This window comes from Zonotrichia albicollis, chromosome 33 (genome assembly GCF_047830755.1).
Source record: "Zonotrichia albicollis isolate bZonAlb1 chromosome 33, bZonAlb1.hap1, whole genome shotgun sequence".
Classification (NCBI taxonomy): Eukaryota; Metazoa; Chordata; class Aves; order Passeriformes; family Passerellidae; genus Zonotrichia; species Zonotrichia albicollis.
Window position 1 is genome coordinate 1,134,004 of NC_133851.1, and position 24,112 is coordinate 1,158,115.

The following is a 24,112-nucleotide window of genomic DNA, read 5'->3' on the forward strand; positions in this document are numbered from 1 at the left end:
GAAATGCAGCCAGATTTATAATTACAAATAGAATCAGAAAGAGTGAGAGTAGCTCAGAACTGAGTTTGTGCTGCATTTCCTGGGTAATTTCACAAGCTAAGGAGCAAACAGAGCTGGCTGAGAGGGGCCAGACGAGCAGCTGCAGCCCTTTGCCTGGTGTTTGTGTGCAGGCCCGAGGCATTAACCTGTCCTGTGTCCGCACCTGCGTGGTGGTGGCCGAGGAGCGGCCGCGCGTGTCCCTCACCCATTCCTTCTCCAAGCTCTTCAAGGACATCGGGCTCTCATCCCGGGCTGTGAGCACCACCTTTGGCTCCAGGGTCAACGTGGCCATCTGTTTGCAGGTGAGGCTTCCCAGGGCTCCTGGCTGGCGCTGGCACCAGGCTGCAGATGCCAGGCTGGGTTGTGTTCCACGCTCCCCATCTGGGCACGTTTCTGAAGCCCAACATCTGCCCTGCAGAGAACAGCTGGCACCAGATTTAAGCAGCTTCTCTCATTTTTCAGCTGCCAAATCGTATCACAGATGCTCAAAACAAGTGAAACATGAATCTGAGCTGTTTATTTCCACATAAACAGGGCTTGGTGGCTGAGAGGGGTTGGGGTGTCTCCCCCCTCCCCAAGGCTCCTTCCCCACACAGGTGTCCCAGAAAGTCACCTGCTTACTGCAGGGTGCAGCTGCAAAGGTGGGGGAATATGAGTAGGAATTCTGCTGTAAGAAACCCCTGGAAATAGTTCTGGGCTCAGGCAGAAATTCCCCTGATTGCTCTAAACACACCAATGTTTTTTAAAAATTAACTCCTCAGGGAACATCGGGGCCAGATCCCACCACGGTGTACGTGGACCTGAAATCCTTGAGACATGACAGGTACTGTAAGTTCACTTAAACCAATTTATTAACTGTGTAAAACCCTGCAGTGGTGCTGTTTTCACACCACTCCAGACACTTCAGCTCTGGTTTTTCCCCTGACAATGTTTTTTTCTTGACCTTCAGAGTCCGTCTGGTGGAACGAGGAGCTCCCCAGAGCCTGCTGCTCTCTGAGTCTGGAAAGGTAAATCCACGGCTCCCCACCTGCCACTGCCTTTGTAGCTGGGAAGGACAGTGCTGTGGCATGGGAGAGGGTGGCACTTGGTTACTTTGGCCCTCTGGAATTTGATTATAAGGAATTACCCATTGATTTAGGAGTGTGTTTTGCTGGAGTTGTTGGGGGAATTGCTCCATTTTGCAGTAAATTCACCATATCAGAAGTGTGGGCTCTGGTATTCTTGAAATCACGCTGTAGTTGGGATTTACTGTAGCTCTTACTCCCTCATAGCCTAACAGAAAAAGGTTTTCCTGTAGTTTTTTTGCTGAATTCTTCAAAATCAAGGTCAGAATATCTTACCTGTGTGGCCCTGGAGCCCTGGGATGCATCCATACCCTGATCTTGCCTTGCTGTGCCTGTCCTGCCTGTTTTTTCCCTGTTTGTGATGTCCATGGGTGCAATCATGCCCTGATTGAACAGCCTGTGTGTTTTATTGCACTGAATATAATTCAACAAGAATTGCACATTTCCTTTTTGTGCTCTTTAGATCCTGCCTGGGGTCAAGGTGGTCATTGTCAATCCAGAGACAAAAGGGCCTCTGGGAGATTCTCACCTTGGGGAGGTGAGTGCAGGTTTTGCTCCTTGGGGACCTTTTCCTGCTGCTCCTTGGGCTTTTCTCTGCTGGGGGACAGTTTGGAGCTGTGACACAGGCCTTTGTAAAAGATGAATTATTGCTGGGGCATTCTGAATTTGGGTATTATTTCACTGTCAAGTTTAAAGAAAACCCACTTGAAAAGAAGCTTGTTCCACCCTAAATCTTGCAAACTGGCTCTCAAATAGTATCATTTACATTTGGCTTTCCTTTCTTTGATTACACACCAGTATATTGATCTGTGTTGGTGGATTATTATCCAATTTTGGAGTGAATGTGTTAAAAATGCACAATTTATTTACTCAGTGAATCCTCAGTTACAGTTACTGCAAGACTACACCTCAAGGTGCATTTTTAAGGTTCTGCAGGTTATTTGGAAGTTCAAGCTGAATTTTTCTGATCTGAAAAACCACAGATGAAACCAGAACCTTCTTGTTGCAGTTCCTTTACCCCCTCCCTGTGGGCATTCCTGGGCTCTGACCCTTTCCCTCCCTGCACAGATCTGGGTGAACAGCCCCCACACAGCCAGCGGCTACTACACCATCTACGACAACGAGACCCTTCAGGCCGACCACTTCAACACCCGCCTGAGCTTCGGCGACGCCGCGCAGACGCTGTGGGCGCGCACGGGGTACCTGGGCTTCGTGCGGCGCACCGAGCTCACGGCGGCCAGCGGAGGTGGGCACGGGCATGGGCATGGGCATGGGCATGGGCATGGGCATGGGCATCCATGGCAGGGCACAGCTCACAGGGTACCTGGGCTTCGTGCGGTGCACCGAGCTCACGGCGGCCAATGGAGGTGGGCACGGGCATGGGCATGGGCGTGGGCATGGGCATGGGCATCCATGGCAGGGCACAGCTCACAGGGTACCTGGGCTTCGTGCGGTGCACCAAGATCACAGCAGCTAGTGGAGGTGGGGCATGGGCACGGGCATGGGTATGGGTATGGGCATGGGTATGGGCATGGGTATGGGCATGGGTATGGGTATGGGCATGGGCATCCATGGCAGGGCACAGCTCACAGGGTACCTGGGCTTCATGCGGCGCACCGAGCTCACGGCGGCTAGTGGAGGTGGGCATGGGCACCTGGACACCTGGGCACCTGGGCATGGTCATGGGCACGGGCATGGGCCTGGGTATGGGGCATGGGCATGGGCATCCATGGCAGGGCACAGCTCACAGGGTACCTGGGCTTCGTGCGGCGCACCGAGATCACGGCAGCTAGTGGAGGTGGGCATGGGCATGGGCATGGGCACCTGGGCACGGGCATGGGCAAGGGCATGGGCATCCATGGCAGGGCACAGCTCACAGGGTACCTGGGCTTCGTGCGGCGCACCGAGCTCACGGCGGCCAGCGGAGGTGGGGCTGGGGCACCTGGGCATCCCATGGGAGGGCACAGCTGGCAGGGACACGAGCAGCCTGGGCATTTCCATGGGAGGGCACAGCTCACAGGGGCATGGGCAGCCTGGGCATTCCCATGGGAATCTCAGCAAGGGTTTCACCTGGGCACAGCTCACAGGGGCATGGGCATTCCCATGAGACTCCCATGTGGTTTAACCAAGGGCGTGTCTGGGTTGATCCAGGCTGGGGATGAGCAGAGGGAGCATGTGTGCAGGCTGGAGAAGAGAAGCTTTGGGTGATCTAACTGGGGCCTTCCAGTGCCTGAAGGAGCTGCAGGAGAGATGGACAGAGGACATCTTGGGAGTGCCAGGACAAGGGGCAGTGGATTCAAACTGCCAGAGAGCTGGGTTAGAGAGGATTTTGGGAAGGAATTCCTTCCTGTGAGTGTGGTGACGCCCTGGCACAGGTGCCCAGAGCAGCTGTGGATGCCCCTGGATCCCTGGCAGTGCCCAAGGCCAGGCTGGACAGGGCTGGTGTTGGAGATTTTTTCAGGGATGGCCTAGAAGGCAGCTGTGAGGAGCAGATTCTCACAGCCTGTTTCTGTGAACAGCAGAGGTTCTCAGGTTATTTTTAACTACAGGTAAAAGTGGCAAACATGAAGGCCTTGAGAGCCTTGCACATCAGAGTTCTCAGGCAGCTTTCTCATAACAAGTGGATGTTCTATCTTTGGCTGTTTTGGGAAAGCAAGAATAATTTTGAGAACCCAAATCTTGGTATTGGAAACATAAGGAGGGGTTGGTATGTTATCTCTGACCTATTGTGAGCTCAGATTTTGCAATATGGATGAAGTGAATTAACACTGTTATAAAAGGTGCCTGATTGATGAATAAAGTGGAGTCGATGCTGACCAACGCAAGGTGGGTCGTCTCCCCTCCAACTTCAATATATGGTGAACTTCAATAGGCTGGGAGCAGCCTGGGACAGTGGAAGGTGTGGGACTGGATGGGCTTTAAGATTCCTTCCAATGCAAACCATTCTGGGATTCTTTAGCGTATACAAGAGACGATTTTCCTTTACAAAACTCCATTTATTCCCCTCCTGCCCTGTGTCCCCAGAGCGCCACGATGCCCTGTACGTTGTGGGAGCCCTGGATGAGACCCTGGAGCTGCGGGGGCTGCGCTACCACCCCATCGACATCGAGACCTCGGTGTCCCGGACCCACAGGAGCATTGCTGAATGGTAAAACGCTGCTGAGCAGTGCAGCCACCCCAGCCCAGCTGAAATGCAGCAGTTCAGGCAAAGATGCAGGGTTTCAGCTGAAAAAAAAATGTAGGGAAATTCAGGGGGTTTTGTGCAGGTCATACACCTGATTTCCCATCTGCAGATGGGAAACTCTGTGTTTTCTGACAAGCCTTAGTTTAACACAGAAATGATGATGATGATTTCCTTCTCTGGGGTGTAAAGAGCCATTTCTGAGTCAGTGACAGCAGCTTTGGGTTCCTGTCTCATACAGGTAGTGCTGAGATACTTGATTTTTGTCACATCAGGACCAAGTCATGTTGCAGTTAGGTTGGAAATACACCCCAAAGCAGCTGATACCCATCTAAGGATAAAGAACTAAAGATAAAGAAGGAAAGAAAGAAGGAAAGAAGGAAGGAAAGAAGGAAAGAAGGAAGGAAGGGAAGGAAGGGAAGGAAGGGAAGGAAGGGAAGGAAGTGGCGGAAGGAAGGAAGTGGCGGAAGGAAGGAAGTGGCGGAAGGAAGTGGCGGAAGGAAGGAAGGAAGGAAGGAAGGAAGGAAGTGGCGGAAGGAAGGAAGGAAGGAAGTGGCGGAAGGAAGGAAGGAAGTGGCGGAAGGAAGGAAGGAAGGAAGGAAGGAAGGAAGGAAGGAAGGAAGGAAGTGGCGGAAGGAAGGAAGGAAGGAAGTGGCGGAAGGAAGGAAGGAAGTGGCGGAAGGAAGGAAGGAAGGAAGGAAGGAAGGAAGGAAGGAAGGAAGGAAGGAAGGAAGGAAGGAAGGAAGGGGCGGAAGGAAGGAAGGAAGGAAGTGGCGGAAGGAAGGAAGGAAGGAAGGAAGGAAGTGGTGGAAGGAAGGAAGGAAGGAAGGAAGGAAGGAAGGAAGGAAGGAAGGAAGGAAGGAAGGAAGGAAGGAAGTGGCGGAAGGAAGGAAGGAAGGAAGGAAGTGGCGGAAGGAAGGAAGGAAGTGGCGGAAGGAAGGAAGGAAGTGGCGGAAGGAAGGAAGGAAGTGGCGGAAGGAAGGAAGGAAGTGGCGGAAGGAAGGAAGTGGCGGAAGGAAGGAAGGAAGTGGCGGAAGGAAGGAAGGAAGTGGCGGAAGGAAGGAAGTGGCGGAAGGAAGTGGCGGAAGGAAGGAAGGAAGTGGCGGAAGGAAGAAAGGAAGGAAGGAAGGAAGGAAGGAAGGAAGGAAGGAAGGAAGGAAGGAAGGAAGGAAGGAAGGAAGGAAGGAAGGAAGGAAGGAAGGAAGGAAGGAAGGAAGGAAGGAAGGAAGGAAGGAAGGAAGGAAGGAAGGAAGGAAGGAAGGAAGGAAGGAAGGAAGGAAGGAAGGAAGGAAAAGGAAGGAAGGAAAAGAAAGAAAGAAAGAAAGATAAAGAACTGAAAACTTTGGATCTTTGTGGCAACAACTCAGTTTGGTGTTGTTTTCCCTCTGTCGTTTCAGTGCCGTGTTCACCTGGACCAACCTGCTGGTGGTGGTGGTGGAGCTGTGTGGCTGCGAGCAGGAGGCTCTGGACCTGGTGCCTCTGGTGACCAACGTGGTGCTGGAGGAGCATTACCTGATCGTGGGGGTGGTGGTGGTGGTGGATCCTGGAGTCATCCCCATCAATTCCCGAGGCGAGAAGCAGCGCATGCACCTCCGGGACAGCTTCCTGGCCGATCAGCTGGACCCCATTTACGTGGCCTACAACATGTGATGGGAGCACAGAGGGATCGGGGTGCTTGTGCAGAGTGAAGCTGGTGAAAATTACTAATACTTGATCTAAAGTTTGAGGTTGCTGCCACATTCCCTCCCTCCTGTCCTGGGGGTTCCAGTCCTGGTGGGGTGAAGGACGTGGGGGAAGCAACAGCAAACGTTTGTAACAGTTTACTGAACCATGAGCTTTAGAAAACTGCAAAGGGGGAAGGAAAGTGTGTGAGCTACGGAATCCCCAAGGCCTTTACAGTAGTGTTACTTTTTCACCCGTTGTACATATTTGTATTTTTATCTAATCCCGGGTTAGGATTCTATAAGGGGTGGGTTTATTTAGCTAAGATAATAAACTATTAAGAAAAGGGTCATCAGAGTTCTGCAGTTCCCTACTCCACGATCTCCTTTGCATCTGGAGCTTGTTCATCCCACGGGATCACACGACTTATTGACAATTGTGCCATGACCAAATCAATAACTTACAGAATCAGAGTTACTTATTCATATAGAGATTTCTGGAATTTAAAAAGAATTTTGCCTATATTTTAAATATGTAAATATTATTATACATAATTCACTTAGATAGAAAATTAACTTGGCTAGCGAGGGCAGCTGAAGGTTGATGTTTTTAAGGACAGGTGACTTTTGTGGTCCTCAGCATCATGGCATTGGCTTAGACACAATGTGAGATGCTCCCACCTTCCCCAGGTTTCTGATTTCATTTGCATCTTTATTCTGGCCAGAATTGTGCAGAACCCTTTGGTTTTAAGGCACATCTTTGTCCAGAGGGCTGAATTCAGCGTGGAATTGGGGAGAAATGGCAGTGCAGGGAGGGAACTGAGGGGCAGCCTCAGCCTGGGGCACCAGGTGTGCAAAGGAAAACCATTCCTAGGCTGGCACCCAGTGAATTCCCTGCTGGTGCCATTCCCCTGGGATTCCTCCAGCTCCCTGCAGGCACAGCAGGATTACTGTGAACAGCCTTTAGTGGAAACTGGGAGCAAACAAAAATGCTTTCCTCAAAAGAATGGGAGAATCCCAGGTTTAAGTTGGACACAATTTTACTGGAGGATCCAGTAATTCTGGCAAACACATTGTTAAATAACATTGTGAAAATTGCTGTCCCAGCCTTCCACATCCTGTGTCAGCTCCAGCATTAGGGAATGGGAAGAAAGAGAAACCTGAAAGCAGCAGGTACAAGCTCTTCCTGCTGGTGGTTGAGCTTTGACTCAAAATTATCTCTTTTTTTTTTCTTTTTTTAATTCTTCATCTTTTAATAGCAATTACACTTCTCTGGGTGCTAATATATGATTTTGGAAGCTTCAGGAGCTGCTACCAGATCCTGCAACAGGGTTTTTTGAGTCAGATGTGGTATACAGTGTAAATAAACTTTTCAAATGTTCCAGATTACCTCACAAAAAAAAGTTTTTAGGCAGTTTTTAAAAGGTTTGTGGTGTGGATTTGGAAGATCCTGTGGCAGTTACTGGAACAGAGTGCAGTGGATCCACGAGCAAACCCAGCTGTGTCCTTGAGAAGCTCCTGCTGCATCCTGGTGGCTCCTCACTGCAAACAGGAGCTTCAAAACTCAGAAGTTTCCAATGATATTTTTGAAAAAATGCTCGGTGGGGAAATAGGAACTGGAAGTTTTGTGGCAGGTCTGGACTTAAAGTTCTTTGCAAACACTTTGGGTTTCAGGTGCACATTTTGGAACCTTGTCTGTGTTTATCCACTGCAGAATATGCACAAAATCTACAAGATATTTAGTTTTAACAAATTGAACACAAAGTGGGGACAGTGGCAGGTCAAAGACTAAAACAGTTGGTCCTGCAGCTTTTTTTGGGGGTGTAAAGTGCATAAAGGGTGTTCTCCCCTTTCAGCCAGAAAATTCCTGTTATTCCGTGTTCTTTGTCACCATTTTTGTGTTTCCTGCACAGCCCAGGCCTGCCCAAGCAGCTTCACTCCAGTGTGACCTTTCCAGGAAAATCTGGTGGTCTTGAACCTTTTTCTTTACTCAAGGCTTTAGATAAATTGTTTCAACAAACATTTTTTGTCCTCTGAAGTAGATTTTAAGTCCAATTCCAGGATTGTTTTTTTATTTTTATTCGTGATTTTTCACAAATAAAACCACGTGTGTATTAATTCCATCAAATGTGGCAGGTGAAATTCCTGAAACGGCATTTTTGATTGTGACTGGATTGATCTTTTTTTTTTTTTGTATTTTTTTCCCCTTATTTTTTGGTCTGCATAGGTACTGTTAGCTTCCTGTGGTTTGAGGTTTTACCTTTCAAGTTGCCTGTGTGCTCCAGATCTCCGAGCACGTTCCATTTCTGAGTGCTGGAGAACTGCAGGACACTGCCCGTGGGACGAGAGAACATTCCAGGGACGAGGAGAAGCTGCTCCCTTCGGATTCCCTGAGAGTTTTCTATAAATCCATTTCCCACAGAGGGCAGCAGGAGGAGGGATGGAGCTGGGGCTCTGGAATCCCCAAAATTCCACCCCAGCTCTGCTCAGCGCTTGCCACGAGCCTTGCACAGACCATTCCACCCCTCCCTCTGGAGCTGGCGATGATATTTCCGTGTTTTTTGGGAACAAAGCAAGATCTTTCACTCCAGGCATTGGCAGGTGGGCAGGGCTGGGTGCTTCTCCCAAAAATCAGCCTCTCCCCCTGGTGTGGCTGCAGCTCTGGGGTTGCACAGGGCACGTTATTCCCTTTTCTTGCCCCTTGGGTTCCACCTTAACTGCGGTGAAACTGAAAATCTGGGAATTCTTCCCACTGGACTGAAGTATATTGTGTGTGTCTCACTGTTTCTGAATCTTCTCTGAGCAAACGCTGTGGGAACAGGACAGTTGTGTCCCGTTTTGTTGGAATTTGCACTTCATTTCTGGTTTAAATCAATTCAGCTGTGTCCTACTAACTGTCTCCTAAAATAAGGTTATAAAAACCAGATCAATTTTAGCCCTAGATGCCTTTTTTTTTTTTTTTGCTTTTATTTCTGTCAACCTCTTTCTCATTGTCCAATCCAGACTCCGGCATTCTGTAATTATGTATAAAGGTTTTATTTATTTAAAACTAGATTAGTTACATTTTTAAATTTAACACCTGGCTGGACAGTGTCCCATTAACGCATTGATTGTGTTTCCTTTGTCTTGTGTTAATAAATATTGATGCCTGGTTGCTTGTTTAGTCCTTCCAGCGCTGTTTCCATGAAGGAATTTTATTTTTAAGGAAGAAAACGCGGGTTAAAATTGATCCTGGGCAGAGGGAGAACTTGTAAGTATCTTGTATTTTGTATGGAGGAGTGTGGGTGTGAAGGAGCTGGGCTGTTCCTGTACCTGGAGTTTTGGGGATCAGAGCAGGGAGCGGAGCTGGAGAAGGGGCTGGAGAATCCTGAGGGAGCTGGGAAGGGGCTCAGCTGGAGAAAATGGGGATCAGGGGGAATTTCTGCCTCTGCACAAGGAGGGGACAGCCGGGGGATTCGGGATTTATCCCAGGGAACAGGGACAGGAGAGGGAATGGGCCCAGGGGGGACACAGCAGGAATTGCCCATGGAAAGGGGGTCAGGAATTGGCGCTGCCAGGGAGGGTTTGGGTCCCCTCATTCATGGAGCGGTCCCAGGAAGGGCTGGAGGCGCCGCTCAGAGCCCTGGGCTGGGGACAAGGTTGGATTCCATGGTCTTGGCGGGATTTTTCAACCTCAGGAATTCCGGGATCCTGAAAAAATCAGGTTCCTATTTCTAGAGGCGCTTGGCTGCATTTGGTGCCTTAGGGGGAACACTGAATTTCCTGTGCTCCCCAGTGATGCCTGAGGAACTGTCCCATGACGGAAGCCATTGATCGGATCCCAGATCCTTACTGCGATCCTAAAACCGCTGTGGAATATCCCCGAGAGGGACCAAATTGCTGTGGAATATTCCCGAGAGGAACCAAACCCCGTCACCTGCCGCTTCCTTAAAACCCCTCAGTGCCACCGGCCCGGCCGTGAGGAATCGCGGCCATGGTCCTGCCACACTCCGGCCGGGACGTGCCGGTCAAACCCGGCCGCACTGCCCTTTGCCCACGGTTGGGCGCGGGGGCCTGGAATTTCGGGAGTATCGGGAATTTTGGGATTTTCGGGAATTTTGAGAATTTCGGGATTTCCCCCGGGCGGTCACGATCCCGCTCGCAGAGCGCGCTTCCCGCCCGCACCGCGCCGTTCTCACCGGCAGGGGCGCTGTTCCCGCGCCGTGCCCGGCAGCGCTGCTCCGCCACCTCCTCTCTGTGGTGCGCCCGGGCGGGGCCGGCTCCAGGCGGCCGCTCTAGCCCGGCGCCCGCGCGCTCCGTGCCGCTGGGGCTCTATGGCGGGGGCCCCTGGGCGCGCACTCTATGGTCGCGGCCCGCCCCCCCCGCCGGCGCCGCTTCCCTGAGGCGGGACCGGGCCGGGACCGGGGCCGGGACCCGGCGGCGGCTCCGGCGCTCCCCACGCGCGGCCCTGCGGGGCTCTGAGGTAAGCGCGGGCTGGGGAGGCCGCCCCGTCCCCCTCTCTCGGCCCGCCCGCCGCTTCTCCCCCCGCGTCCGCCCCCGCGGGCCGTGAGGGGACGGGCACAGGCCGCGGCCTCGGCGCGGCGGCCGCTGCGGAAACCGCGGGGAGTTTCCCCCGCAGCCGGGCCTGAGGCGCTGCCCCGCGGCCTGGGGCTGCTGCCGGGCCGGGCCCGCTCGCCCCGGGACGGGGGAAAGGCTTCTGGGGGGTGACGGGGAGCCCCGGGTCCCGCTCCCCTCGGGGATGGGGGAAAGGTGCTCGGGGGTGGCCGCGGCTCCAGCCGGTCCCGGGCAGCGGTGGCTGGGTCCCCGAGCCTGCCCGGGCACAAACTCGGCTTTATCGCTAACTACACCGCCGTTAATGGGCGTCCTTACCTGTTCGCTATGAATTTTGCCCCTAACCCGCGTCTGAGCCTTGACTTCAGCGCGCAGTGAGGATCGGGTGGATCCAGGATTGTATAAATGATAGAAATGATGGTATAAATGATCTCTGGGCTATTTTTCTCTCACAACCATCAGATCCCTGATGCGGATATAATACTGACATCCTTAGGCTGCAGCGTTTATTCCTGAAGCTCCTGTCAGGGGATGTGCCTGTACAGGCTGGTGCTGGGTGGAGGGGAGTGGGAGAAATCCTATGAGGAAAGTGCTCCTGGAGTTTTAAGGAATAACTTTGTGTGTTTGTGGAATGGAATCTGGAGCAGTGACTGGGCACCTTCACTCGAGACTGCTCACTTGTTCTCTGGCACATCTGGTGGGATGTGCTGCCCTTTGCTCTGTCTTTCACTGATTTCTGGGAGGAAAAAATGGAATTTTTCTGGGTGAGCAAATTTCCTCCGTATGTCTTAATGGCAAATTTAGGTAAATAATATTTTCGCTGCTGAAAGCAGCTGATTTTGAGAACCCCAAATTCCCCAAGATTACTTAAGCATCATTTAAGAAAACGTTTTGAAATCCCTTTGTACAGTTTGTAAATGTCAGAATTTGACTCCTGTCACTATTTGAGAGTAGAATTTTGTGTCCAATATTCTTGATTTCTGATGTTATAAAAAATACAATCAATTGGCTCTTACAATATTTCAGTGATGAAACATCATTCAGACCCTTCCTCTACTCAGTTTGCAAAACAGAACTTGGTTTCTTCCTCTGGTGCTCTCTGCAGCACTTAATTAGGGAATTTCCAGAATTAGGGAATCAGTGGAAGTTGTGGGAATGAGTTTTCTTTTTTAATTGATGCTCCTTGAGCATGTCAGGTGTTTCTGCTGGGTTTGTGTGGTGGTTTCATGGGAGGTGTCTGTGAACTTTGAGAACTGAAGTGTGTCCCGATGGACTGTGACATTCCTGTTTGTGTCCCACAGGAAGATGGTTTTGAGGCTCAGGTTTGAAGGAGGATGAGTTTTCTTGGCTGGAGGGAGATGATGCCCAGAAATTCAGGAGTTCCTTAAAGCAAATTTCATGAGCTGCTGATGCAGAATCCTTTCAGTTAAATGACTTTTGAGGTGGAGCTACATGGAGACTTTGGGTTTACTGTGAAAATCATCACCGTTACCTGCCTGGTTATAAAAAAGTGGTGTTTGTACAGATTGGGACAAAAATCATTCTCAGGATGATAAAGCCTTGGTGTTGCTTCTCTTATCAGTGCTCTGTGACTGCAAAATTCTTCCTTCACTCCAAAGAGAGCACCTGCTTTCAGCTAAATAAATTACATTCAGCTGTCAGAGCAGGTTTATCCAGAGGGTGACTGTGTTTAGGTATTCTCCTTTTTGGTGATTTTTCTGCAGGTTGAGGTTTTCCTCCCATTCCAGGGGGAAATTCCTGGTTTTCCAGCTAAATGAAGTTAAAGGCAGGGAAGTCTTGCATGACACTCTCATCCCCAGAGGCTGTGAGATGCAGGATGAATTTCCATCTTGTTGCAATCCTTGCTAAATCTTTTTATTGACTGATGTTGGATGGATAATTGAATATTCCAGAGCAAGCAGAGATGAACTAAACTCAGAACTCATCTTTCTAATGGGAGATACTTTATCTTTTATTCCTGTAAGCAGAACTTCACAGCAGTGAGAGAAAGGTCAGCAAAACCCTCTGTGCTTTCCCCCTGGGGTGGTTTTACTGGTTTTGCTGTTTCTTGCAGCCTGTTTTGAGTCTTTCATGGGACAGTAAGATAGAGAAACTAATAGCAGAGAGCAGGGAGGGCAGGCTGTGGTTTTGCTCTACAGAAATGAACAGAGGTTTCTGTAGCACTGGAAATTTATTGTCATTTTTGCTGCTGTCTGGATTTCGGTTTGAGGGGCCTTTGATACCTGAGAGACTTTGCAGGGTGCGAAATTTTCCTTTATAAAATCTAAAACTGTGTTTGAGGACGGACAAAGTTGTGTCCATTGCAGGTTCATCATTAATTCTGCTGATAATCTTGAGGTGGTTGATGTTTGCAGCCATGAGGGAGCTGCATCATAGGCTGGGGAAGGTTTGGGCTGAAGGACACAGAACCACGGGTTTGTTTTGGCTGGAAGGGACCTGAAGGAACATCTCCCTACCATGGGCAGGGTCACCTTCCAGCATCCCAGCTCGCCCCAAGCCCTGCCCAGCCTGGCCTTGGGCACTGCCAGGGACCCAGGGCAGCCTCAGCTTCTCTGGGCACCTGTGCCAGGCCCTGCCCACCCTCTCAGGGAGGAATCCTGCCCAGTGTCCCACCCAGCGCTGCCATCTGTCAGTGGGAGCATTCCCCATGTGCTGCCACTCCAGGATGTGCTGTGTCCATCTTTCCTGCAGCTCCTTCAGCCACTGGGGAGGCAAATTCAGTTTCCCTGAACCTTCTCTGCTCCAGGTTAAACAATCCCAATCCTCCCAGCAGAGCTGCTCCATCAATCCATCCCAGTCTCCTGTATCAGCCACCATCAGTTTTCTCCCTGCCAAGCTGCTTTGGTGACTTTTTGGGGTTCCTGCAGCAGCACCCTCAGACAGGGAGGGTGCAGGAGCAGGGCCCTGCTCTGGGGTGGCTCCTCATTGGGCTGCGTGCTGTGGTTGGGCTCAGCAGGGAAAAATCAGTGACTCACATTTCCACAGAAAGCAATGTAATTTCCAGTCTCATAGCAACTGTCCTTTCAACACTTTCAAACCTTCTGTGACAAAATGTTTAACACTCACCCATCAGCTTCTAATGCTCCAGGCTGGTCCGCCCACCAGCCCAGCTGAAACCTGCATTTGTGCATCCCTGAATCCCCCAGAACCCGAGGGGGGATGCTGGCAAGACGTTGAACAGTTAAATATAAAATCTTAGACATGAGACAAGTGTTGGTGACTGCATTACATCAAGACAGAGTGACTCTTAAAATTCAAAACTGTGTTCTCTTCACTTTGATTTGAGTCCCTGGTTTGTTTTTATACACCTTCAGATAGTTTAAAATAGGTTTGGCTGGTGGCTTGGCTAAAATATTTTTGGAAATTATCTTACTTAGAGAAAGATATTCTTTAGTATAAAGAATCTTGGTTTTCTTCCTGAATCATCCTTCAAAGGCAAAGAGAGCAGGGTTAGATGGGATATTAGGAATTGGATATTATAAAATAATGGCAACATTGGAGAGCAAAGAGCTCCTTCAGCACATCCCAGTGAGACCAGAACCACGAGGCCCTGAGGAACTGGGCACCTGTGTGCTGTCCACACTCATTGCTGACTGGATTTCTCTGCTTTTCTCGTAGCTGATGATGGAAGAGGTGCACAAGGGCAGCAGCAGCAGCTCTGTTCCGGCGCAGCCCTCAGCTGTACAAGGTACAACCCTGCAGGCAGCTCAGCTCTCTCATATTGCTCAACAGGTAAAGCCTGGGCTGGATCTCTGCAAACATTTCAGGCAGTTCAGAGCCACTTGTGTGTGCTGCAAACTATAGAGCCATTCTTAGAAGCAATCAGAGAAGAAAAAACAGAAGGAGGCTAAGAAAAATGTGTTTGTTTGATGGTGGATGACATAAAATTAATTATAAAGTGTTTAAAGTTAATTTTTTTGTGTTTGTACAATGCAGAAGTGCAGCCCAGATTTGGGGTTAGTCCTCCACTGGAGCTGCTCAGGAATAAAATGAGGGCCTGGTTTCATTTTTTCCTTAGAAAAAGCATTTCCAGCTCCTTTTGTAGTAGCAGCAATCCTGGGTGCTCAGCACCATGGAAACCCTTGGATTTTAGCCCAACATGAACATATTTAATCTAATAAACCACATCAACTTGCAAATTGAGATTTTTCCTCTAAGGTAACATCCATGTCAGAGCTTTAACCTGAATCCCTTAGAACTGGTGAAGGAGTGAATCCTTCCAGGAGGGTTTTCCTGGGAAAAAGCAATGTTTTGCAGCTCATCCACTGTTTATCCTGTGGAGGCAATTGGGATTTTGATGCAAAATGTAGATAAAGGAAAGGAGAGAATATCAGCTGATGTCCTGGGGTTTGTTTCCAGGCTGGTTTCCCAATCTGTTTTTATCTAAAGTTCTGATTGTCCCTTAATACTGTGAGTTATGATACAAAACTGCATTAATTGGAAATTGAGCTGTGTGTATTTTAATGATCCCCATTCTTATGTATTTCAGGTTAATAAAAGTACTGAAAGAATTTAATTACAGAAGTGGTTATTTACTTAGAATCTACATGTATAACTTGAATTATTTTTGAGAACATATGGAAAATGAACAATACAAATTGAATTGAAGTGTAAAGACTCATGGGAGTTCAACATCAAAACTACAAACCCCCTAGGAAGCTGAAGCACTTTCATGTTTTTAATATGTTATGTAATATCACATACTTGATGATGTGACATAATGCCACATTTGATTTTCTCCAACCAGAGGAAATAACGAACTGTTTCAGCCTTTTTCATATGCAAATAATGTCTAAAAAATGTGCATCTTTAAAGGTACTTTTGTGACTTGATTAGGATGAAAATAAGCTGCTAATGGTTTTCCTACACGTGTTGTACTCCCTGAGTGCTGTGGCACAGAGGTTTCACCATGGGTTTTGCTCCGTTGTAGATGTCTCTCCGAGGTTCTGCTCCCCTCACAGTGGTTCAGCTTCCTGGAGAGCAAGTCCAGGTGCAGGGAGTCATTCAGACAGCTCAGTCCTCCTCGGTGATCCACTCCCCTCAGGTGCAGACCGTGCAGGTAACTCCACCCCGGCTTTAAATACCCCAAAGTGCAGTTCTGGGGGTGAGAAGATGGGGAAAGATGTGTAGAGGCTGCTCTGACCCAGCCGTGCCCTGCTGTAGGGGACAGTGAGCAATCCAAGGACAGCCCTGTGGGATCCCTCATTTGGGCTTGAAATTCTTCCTCGTGGGTTTTTTGACTCCACACCTGTGGAGTCAAATTGAAACCATTTCATGTCACCTCCCTTTATGCTAAAATCCAGTGCACAGCTCTGTAGTTGTGCCCTGGCAGTCAGGTGGGGTCTGGCACCCAAAGGAGGGCAGTGGGCAATAATAGAATAATTCAGCAGTGGATTGAAATGAGTGTTTGGGAAGGTGGAGCTGTGTGAAGGGAAATGAGCTCTGGGTGCTCTCTGGTGCTGTAACTCCCTGTCAGTGGTGCCCAAGTCTCTGCTTGTGTCCCTTACTCACTTGCCATGTGCTTTTTGTAAGAATCCCTTCCAGAAGGTGCCCAGGGAGTCCAGTGGGTCTGTTCCTGCTCCCCTCAGTCCCTGCTGCAGAGCCCTGGGCACCTGGGGTTCCACTGGGAAACCACTGCCCTAAAAGCCAGGAATTTGTCCCTGATCCTTGCCCACACTGCTCACACCACCCTAAATTGATAAGCCATGAGCAGCAGAGCTGGCAGGGACTGTCAGCTGTCACTGCTGGAACTTCAGAGCAGGGACAGGAGAACATTTGTCACTGCTGAAAGCACTCAGGCATCTGCACTGGCTGCTTGTTGCTGCTCGTGTCTCTGTTAAATCTCTCTCCTTTTCCCTCCCCCTGGTTGCACAGTCTCCACTGACTGGATTCGTTCCTTTTCTGTAATTTATGAACTTTGTGGCCTTGGTGGAGGGAAAAACAAAGCACAGCATGAGCAGGTTTTTTTCCCTGCTGATCATAGGCTGCTCTGTGTCTGCAGTTCAGTGAGAGGCTTTTCCCAGAGCTCTGTGCCCTCCTCTGCACTCTGTTGCTGGCACACGGATAAGAGCAAATAAATATTTTGTTCACTTATAAGGAGCATCAGAGACAAAATTACACTTTGAACTGGATGAGCACACAGTGGAATAACGAAAATTGTAGATAGTACTTTGCATATTTACTCCCTGATATGCTGCTGCCTTAAATATTGTTTTCACTGGATTTCACATTCTCACCAACAAACCCCACTGCTCCTTTTTTACAGAAAAGATTCCAGGTGCTCTCTGTGTTTGTCCTGTACATCAGTGTGCTCCTGTTCCCTTTCTCACCAGGTATCTTCCTTGTCTGAGAGTGAGGATTCTCAGGACTCCTCAGACAGCATTGGCTCCTCACAGAAAGCTCGAGGCATCTTGGCTCGTCGTCCATCCTACCGGTACGGCCGTGATACACTTGGTGGTTTTATTTGAAACCAAACCAGCAGCCCCTTCCCATGGTTTGCAGTATTCTGCTGCCCTCCAGGTTGTTTCCTTTCCCTTGAAACACTCCGTGAATCTGATCATGCACTGAACTTTCTGAGCCATCATTGCTGTGAGGAAACTTTGACTCCACTAACTGGAGGTTGGCCTCAGCAGGGTTTTGTAAAGGGCAAAATGTTCACCAGCTGTGATTTTACTCAGTTGTATCATTTGACTGAAGTGAGGAGTGCAGTCAAATGTCAACTCGTTTTTTCACAGAAAAATTTTGAAAGATCTTTCTTCTGAAGACACACGGGATAGAAAAGGAGATGAGGAAAGTCCTGGGGTCTCCACTGTGGCCTCCATGTCCGTTCCCACGCCCATCTACCAGACAAGCACTGGACAGTACAGTAGGTTACCCAAAATATCCTGACAGTTTTTCTTCTACTTGCCTCAAAATGCAGGTTTCATTAGGTATTTGAGTAAGATGAAGGACAAAAGTTGGTTATTATCTAGTAGTCCATAAAATTTGTATATGGAAGTAACTGGCATTTACAGACTTCAGATAAACTCAGTGCTCTGTAATTTTAAATTTTGCACATTAAGACATTTAAGGGTGTTGGTATGGAGCACACAGCAGTGTTCTTTGCTGGATTTAACCCAATACATCAGTAAAGACATAGAGATGGATGGATGGATGGATGGATGGATGGACGGATGGACGGATGGATGGATGGATGGATGGATGGATGGATGGATGGATGGATAGATAGATAGATAGATGGATAGACAGACAGATAGATAGATGGATGTATATTATAGGCCATACTAAAAGGCTCCTGTGGTATCAGAGAGGTATGAAAAATTTAGGATTTGTTCTTTTGATGTTGCCATTTGGTGTTCATGGTGCTTCACACTGCTCCATCGTGTGAGTGGGTGAGGCCCTGGCACAGGGTGCCCAGAGAAGCTGTGGTGCCCCTGCATCCCTGGCAGTGACCAGGGCTTGGAGCAGCCTGGGCTAGTGGGAGGTGTCCCTGCCATGGCAGGGGTGGCACTGGGTGGGCTCTAAGGTCCCTCCCAACCCAACCCAGCCCATTGTAGGATACTGTGATTTGCCTGTATTTCCTGCTGTCCATCCTCTTGTCCCTGTGCTTCCCTTGCAGTTGCCATCGCAGCCAACGGGCTGCAGCTGGCGGGGCCGGGGGCAGACGGGGTGCAGGGGCTGCAGACACTGACCATGGCCAACGCCGGCGCCTCCCAGCCCGGCACCACCATCCTGCAGTACGCCCAGACCTCGGACGGGCAGCAGATCCTGGTGCCCAGCAACCAGGTGGTGGTGCAGAGTGAGTATTGTCCCCTGGGGACGCGGTGACACCCCTGGCACCGCCAGTGCCACCTGCTCATGCTGCCCCCTTTGTGTCCCCAGCTGCCTCTGGGGACATGCAGACGTACCAGATCCGCACCACGCCCACCACCTCCTCCCTGCCCCAGACCGTGGTGATGACGTCCCCCGTCACGCTGACGTCCCAGAGCAGCAAGACAGACGACCCACAGCTGAAACGGGAGATCAGGCTGATGAAGAACAGGTATGTGAGGGCACCTCAGCTGCCTGGGTGCTGGGTTTAATCACTGGGCTTGGAAAAGACTTCCAGGATCATAAAGTCCAACCTGGGACAGGTCTCCACCAGAGCACTGAGTGCCACATCCAGAGATGGGGACTCCAGACCTCCCTGCCAATGCCTGACCATCCTTTCCATGAAGAAATTCCTCCTGATGTCCAGCCTGAACCTCCCCTGGCACAACTTGAGGCCATTTCCTCTTGTCCTGTCCCTGTTCCTTGGGAACAGAGCCTGACCCCCTGCCCCTGCTGCCCCTCGTGTCAGGGAGCTGTGGAGAGGGAGGAGGTTGCCCCTGAGCCTCCTTCTCTGCAGGCTGAGCCCCTTTCCCAGTTCCTCAGGAGCTCTCCACCCCTTCCCCAGCCCCATTCCCAGCTCTGGGTGTGCTCCAGCCCATCCATATTCCCCTTGTTGTAATGGTGCAGAACTGGAGGGGCCTCAGCAGAGGGGCAGTCCCTGCCCTGGTGCTGTGCCACACCATGGCTGGTACAGCCCAGGTGCCCTTGGCCTCCTTCCCCACCTGGGCACACCTGGGACTGTGGCAGATTGTGACCCAAACATGGGAAATTGTGACCCAGACGTGCTGACAGTGTGGAGAAGCCAAAGCTGGGTTTCCCCTGCAGATTGGCTCCACGTGTGTTACCAGATCCTGCTGAATTTCCTGCTCTGCTCAGGCAGTTTTGGCTCAGTTTTGTTCCTCACTGCAGTTCCAGCTCTCTGGTGTTGGTCAGTGTTGTGACATTCAGAAAACAGATCTCACAGCTAAAATCAAGAACTCTGCTTCTCTGTTGCAGAGAAGCTGCCCGGGAGTGCCGTAGGAAGAAGAAGGAGTATGTGAAATGTTTGGAAAATCGAGTGGCAGTCCTGGAAAATCAGAACAAAACTCTAATTGAAGAGCTAAAAACTTTGAAAGATCTTTACTGTCATAAAAGTGTGTAAGAAGAGAAGGTAAAAACATTTGGGGACTGGTGAAATATCAGAGGAGAAATTTTTTTTTTTATACTGAATTTTTTAAACTAGATGAAAGGTCAAAAATGAAACTTTTCTACCTAGATTTCACAGCTCAAAGACTCTCTAGATTTTCTTTACAACATGTTGGTGACAAAGTACAAAGAGGAAACAAGAAAACCTCACCAAAATTCCTGCTGGCACAACTGGAAACTGCTCAATTCAAGATTGCAGCTACGGCAGAAGGACAGTCACGTGTGGCGAGGCAGGTGATGAGAGTTTCTTTGAAAATTCCTGTGAATGCCTCCAATTAGGGAGGCAAAATTTGGTTACAAAGAAAAAACATGGATGAAACAGAATCCTTGCCATAGTTGACATTATTAGTAACGTTTATAACCAGTGTATGTTTTGGTTTCTTACTCTTTTTCAAGCCTTTTTCCTTCAGTTATTTGTCTGTAAATATTTTTATTTTAACCTGTAAGTTGGTCTTTACAGGTGCAGATGATAAAAAAGCTGATACTTTGCTCGAGGTATAAATTATGTTTTTACTCTTTCTCAGATGACAATTTAAAAAGTTGGGATGATTTTTTTTTTTCCATGTTTGCCGTGTTTATCAGATTGGGGAAGGATCTGCAGAAGGCAGCAAGAGGCCTGGTCCTGGCAATGTCTGAGGCACAGAAAATTGTGTTGGTTTTCTTAGAGAATTCAGCACATCAGTGATTTTAAAGCACGGTGTGAGGGACGAGGACTGGTGACAAAAAGTTCTGAAGAATTTCTGAGATTAAACTTCTCAAAGTTGTTCATTTCACAAGAGTTTGTTCTTAGTTCTGGGCATGAGAAACATTGATCATTGAAAATTAGATTGTGTGCTGATCATATCTACAATGAAACACTCAGTGCTTGTCCTGGCTGGGGATTCTCCTGGGCTTTGGAACATGAAACCAAATAGAAGAAAAATTATGTAGTAAAAAATGAAAGATCTATACCAAAGGGTTATGAGGTTCTAATCTCTGGTTTATTGCTGGAAATAGTGCAAAATTACAATTTCCAGCCTAATTTTGTAAGGTAGGAGCTATTTTGCAAAGTAATGGTATCTTTGTAAGCAAATACTATATTGCAAACAGGGAGATGGTTGGTATATTTTGTAGCTAAATTGTGATCTTTACGAAACCTGAAATTGAGTTTCTATACCTATTTTGACAGTTTATATCTTTCATTTTAGTAACCAAATGAAATATTTTGTGAACCAGATTTTCAAGGATATATTTTTATGGATAGTACAAAGTCAAATGAGATCCTCTTTGGTGTAGGAGATACTTGAATTAATTTTGTATGTCTGTAGGAAACTTGCAGAAAAAAACAGATCCTAAAGAGTATTGGGGGGGAAAAAGGAGGGGAAAAAAAAAAAGAAATTAGGGCTTTTTACTCCCCAGAGTTGACAATATCTGCACATTAGATCTCATTGTGTCAGAGAGTCCAGTTTGTACAATTTGAATTTGTTTCAGGTGAAAATCAAAGGTTTGGCATGATCAGGACTCCTTTACCTGGGGGGGTCTCCATGCTTGGAGCCCCCAGGGCTGTGTGCTGTGGGCCTGGCGGGCAGGACATGGCACTGTTGGGGGCATAGTCAGCTGTGGGCCTGGCGGGCAGGACATGGCACTGTGTGGGCACAGTCAGCTGTGGGCCTGGCACTGTGTGGGCACAGTCAGCTGTGGGCCTGGCGGGCAGGACGTGGCACTGTTGGGGCACAGTGAGCTGTGGGCCTGGCGGGCAGGATGTGGCACTTTGGGGGCACAGTCAGCTGTGGGCCTGGCACTGTGTGGGCACAGTCAGCTGTGGGCCTGGCAGGCAGGACTGGCACTGTCAGGGCATGGTCAGCTGTGGGCCTGGCGGGCAGGACATGGCACTGTGTGGGCACAGTCAGCTGTGGGCCTGGCACTGTGTGGGCACGGTCAGCTGTGGGCCTGGCGGGCAGGACCTGGCACTGTGTGGGCACAGTCAGCTGTGGGCCTGGCGGGCAGGACGTGGCACTGGGGGGCACAGTCAGCTCTGGGCCTGGCACTGTGGGGCACAGTCAGCTGTGGGCCTGGCGGGCAGGACGTGGCACTGTGTGGGCACAGTCAGCTGTGGGCCTGGCGGGCAGGACGTGGCACTGTGTGGGCACAGTCAGCTGTGGGCCTGGCGGGCAGGACGTGGCACTGTGGGGCACTGTCAGCTGTGGGCCTGGCACTGTGTGGGCACAGCTGTGGGCCTGGCGGGCAGGACGTGGCACTGTCAGGGCATGGTCAGCTGTGGGCCTGGCAGGACGTGGCACTGTCAGGGCACAGTCAGCTGTGGGCCTGGCGGGCAGGACGTGGCACTGTGTGGGCACGGTCAGCTGTGGGCCTGGCACTGTGGGGGCACGGTCAGCTGTGGGCCTGGCACTGTGGGGCACAGTCAGCTGTGGGCCTGGCAGGCAGGACGTGGCACTGGGGGGCACGGTCAGCTGTGGGCCTGGCACTGTGGGGGCACGGTCGGCTGTGGGCCTGGCGGGCAGGACGTGGCACTGTGGGGCACGGTCAGCTGTGGGCCTGGCACTGTGTGGGCACGGTCAGCTGTGGGCCTGGCAGGCAGGACATGGCATTGTGGGGCACGGTCAGCTGTGGGCCTGGCGGGCAGGACGTGGCACTGTGTGGGCACAGTCAGCTGTGGGCCTGGCGGGCAGGACATGGCACTGTGTGAGCACAGTCAGCTGTGGGCCTGGCGGGCAGGACCTGGCACTGGGGGGGCACAGTCAGCTGTGGGCCTGGCAAGCAGGACATGGCACTGTGGGGGCACGGTCAGATTTGGGCCTGGCGGGCAGGACGTGGCACTGTCAGGGCATGGTCAGCTGTGGGCCTGGCACTGTGTGGGCACGGTTGGCTTTGGGCCTGGCGGGCAGGACGTGGCACTGGGGGGCACAGTCAGCTGTGGGCCTGGCACTGTGTGGGCACGGTTGGCTTTGGGCCTGGCGGGCAGGACGTGGCACTGTGTGGGCACGGTCAGCTGTGGGCCTGGCGGGCAGGACGTGGCACTGTGGGGGCACGGTTGGCTGTGGGCCTGGCAGGCAGGAGGTGGCACTGTGTGGGCACAGTTGGCTGTGGGCCTGGCGGGCAGGACGTGGCACTGTGGGGGCACAGCCTGGGCCAGGTTTGGGCAGGGGCTGAGGTGACTGCAGTGCCTCTGGATGAGGGATCAGCCATTCCCATAGCTGGGACTGAATCCTGCTTCCAGTTGTGGCAGTGGGAATTTCACCATGGGCTGTGCTGCTGTTGGAGCTCCGTTGTGTCGTGCTGGCTCAGATCTGGGTGCAGTTCCAAGCTGTGCTCCCTCCCTGGGTGTGTAATGCTCATCCCATGCTCAGGCAGGGTTTTTGGTTTTGCTCCTTTGGGAATGAATGGCCTTGTAGCAAGCAGAGCTCTTTGCCATGAGGAATCTGCATTCCACAGTCTCTGGTTAGTGGGCTAGAAAAGGTTATTTTTGTTTTCCCCCTGAAGTTCCTGAGTCTCTGATTGTTGTGGGCACGAGCCCCAGTGCATTTCCTTTAGGCCAGGCTGGAGTGTGACTCCTGGTTGCCATCGTGTCAGAAAAAAAGCTTTGTGAGCCATCAGAAATAAGGTTGGGAAAGCCCTAAACTGAGGGAGCTGCTCCTGGAGAGGAGTTGGTGTTTCCCTTTGCTGGGGTGGAATTCAGGAGAATTGAACAGCCCTGAATGTGCCTGGAACCTCAGAGAACTGGACCTTTGCTCAGCCGTGTGTAACCTGGCGTGTGGGAGAGGTTCCACCTGCAGCTCTGAACTGCTCTGGCAGCTCTGGTACTGATCCTCACTGTGTCCTCTTTTTTCCTTTTGTAAGATGGAACAATAATAAACAAAAACTATCAAGTGTTAAGACTGTCAGAACCTGGTGGCCAATTAATTCTTCTTGTATCCAGCAAGGGAAGCACCTGTCCTGCCAGACACACCAGGAGTCAATTTTTATACTCTTAAATTGTGTGTTGGAAAGAACAGCTGAGTTTTCATCATGGGAATATTAAACAGTAGCACAAGTTCGCTCTTTAAGCACTGATCATGAGGTTCTTAGTTTGGATTTACTTTCAAATCTCGATTTTAAAGAGTAAAATCTCATTTCTGAGGGTAAGAGATGCAGCAGCTGATGCTGTTCTGCTGGTTGGTTCCAAACAGTCCGTGCTTTCCATGAATTGTAAATATTTGTTGAAACAATTAATGGTTGCAAATTTTGATCTTGGTAAATAAAGTCGCTAAAATATTATAATTCTGCTGGTCCCTATTTATTTGTAATGAAGTTAGAGCTGCAGTGGTGGTGACCAGGTGGGAATACGTGTGTGGGATCAAGTCCTATGACAGCCAGGAATAAATAATACTTTTAGTGGATTAAATGGCATTTTTACACACCTGCCAGTGCTAAAAATCATGAGTGCAGAACCCTTCCTGCAGGGTTTTTTTACCTTCTTAGTTTTCAGTAAGCTGAGCCACAGGTAAGGTTTGGCTAATTAAGTGGTTAATTAAAACCTTAGTGTGCTCTGCTGGTTTTTACCC

The 24,112-nt window shown here is 50.1% G+C and overlaps 2 protein-coding genes and 2 long non-coding RNA genes across 7 annotated transcripts in view; 3 read left to right on the forward strand and 1 right to left on the reverse strand.

Annotated features, from left to right (window-relative positions):
- DIP2B (disco interacting protein 2 homolog B) overlaps window positions 1–9,114 on the forward strand; it is a 66,381-nt gene extending 57,267 nt beyond the window's left edge. For all 3 annotated transcript variants that reach the window (XM_074530723.1, XM_074530724.1, XM_074530722.1), the window contains 7 exons: window positions 171–341; window positions 801–862; window positions 989–1,046; window positions 1,567–1,641; window positions 2,172–2,349; window positions 4,128–4,251; window positions 5,682–9,114. In XM_074530723.1, coding sequence (XP_074386824.1) covers window positions 171–341; window positions 801–862; window positions 989–1,046; window positions 1,567–1,641; window positions 2,172–2,349; window positions 4,128–4,251; window positions 5,682–5,934 — 921 coding nt within the window. In that variant the 3' untranslated portion in view covers window positions 5,935–9,114. The remainder of the gene's footprint in view (window positions 1–170; window positions 342–800; window positions 863–988; window positions 1,047–1,566; window positions 1,642–2,171; window positions 2,350–4,127; window positions 4,252–5,681) is intronic.
- Window positions 9,115–10,166: 1,052 nt separating this feature from the next.
- Window positions 10,167–20,978, forward strand: ATF1 (activating transcription factor 1). 2 transcript variants are annotated; one of them, XM_005496256.4, is made up of 8 exons: window positions 10,167–10,407; window positions 14,136–14,249; window positions 15,448–15,576; window positions 16,850–16,950; window positions 17,252–17,382; window positions 18,136–18,315; window positions 18,399–18,558; window positions 19,383–20,978. In XM_005496256.4, exons 2-8 carry the CDS (start codon window positions 14,139–14,141, stop codon window positions 19,525–19,527), a joined length of 957 nt encoding a protein of 318 aa, XP_005496313.2. In that variant the 5' UTR covers window positions 10,167–10,407; window positions 14,136–14,138; the 3' UTR covers window positions 19,528–20,978. The 2 variants fall into 2 exon arrangements, with proteins under 2 accessions (XP_005496313.2, XP_026654384.2); XM_026798583.2 differs by lacking the exon at window positions 10,167–10,407 and having other exon boundaries at window positions 14,136–14,205.
- Window positions 20,971–23,038, reverse strand: LOC141726209 (uncharacterized). The gene is made up of 2 exons (XR_012577550.1): window positions 22,675–23,038; window positions 20,971–21,514 (listed from the first exon to the last, which is right to left on the reverse strand). It is a non-coding gene; the product is annotated as an uncharacterized LOC141726209 (long non-coding RNA).
- On the forward strand, window positions 22,447–23,828 carry LOC141726207 (uncharacterized). Its single transcript, XR_012577548.1, has 2 exons — window positions 22,447–22,582; window positions 22,629–23,828. It is a non-coding gene; the product is annotated as an uncharacterized LOC141726207 (long non-coding RNA).
- Window positions 23,829–24,112: the final 284 nt, after the last annotated feature.

What these genes read in the sequence shown, in the direction of transcription:
- ATF1 (XM_005496256.4), top strand. Translation starts at nt 14,139, where the DNA reads ATGATGGAAGAGGTGCACAAGGGCAGCAGCAGCAGCTCTGTTCCGGCG. An exon ending in TCTCTCATATTGCTCAACAG is followed by an intron (nt 14,250 to 15,447) that starts GTAAAGCCTGGG and finishes GCTCCGTTGTAG; the next exon opens with ATGTCTCTCCGAGGTTCTGC. An exon ending in CAACCAGGTGGTGGTGCAGA is followed by an intron (nt 18,316 to 18,398) that starts GTGAGTATTGTC and finishes TTGTGTCCCCAG; the next exon opens with CTGCCTCTGGGGACATGCAG.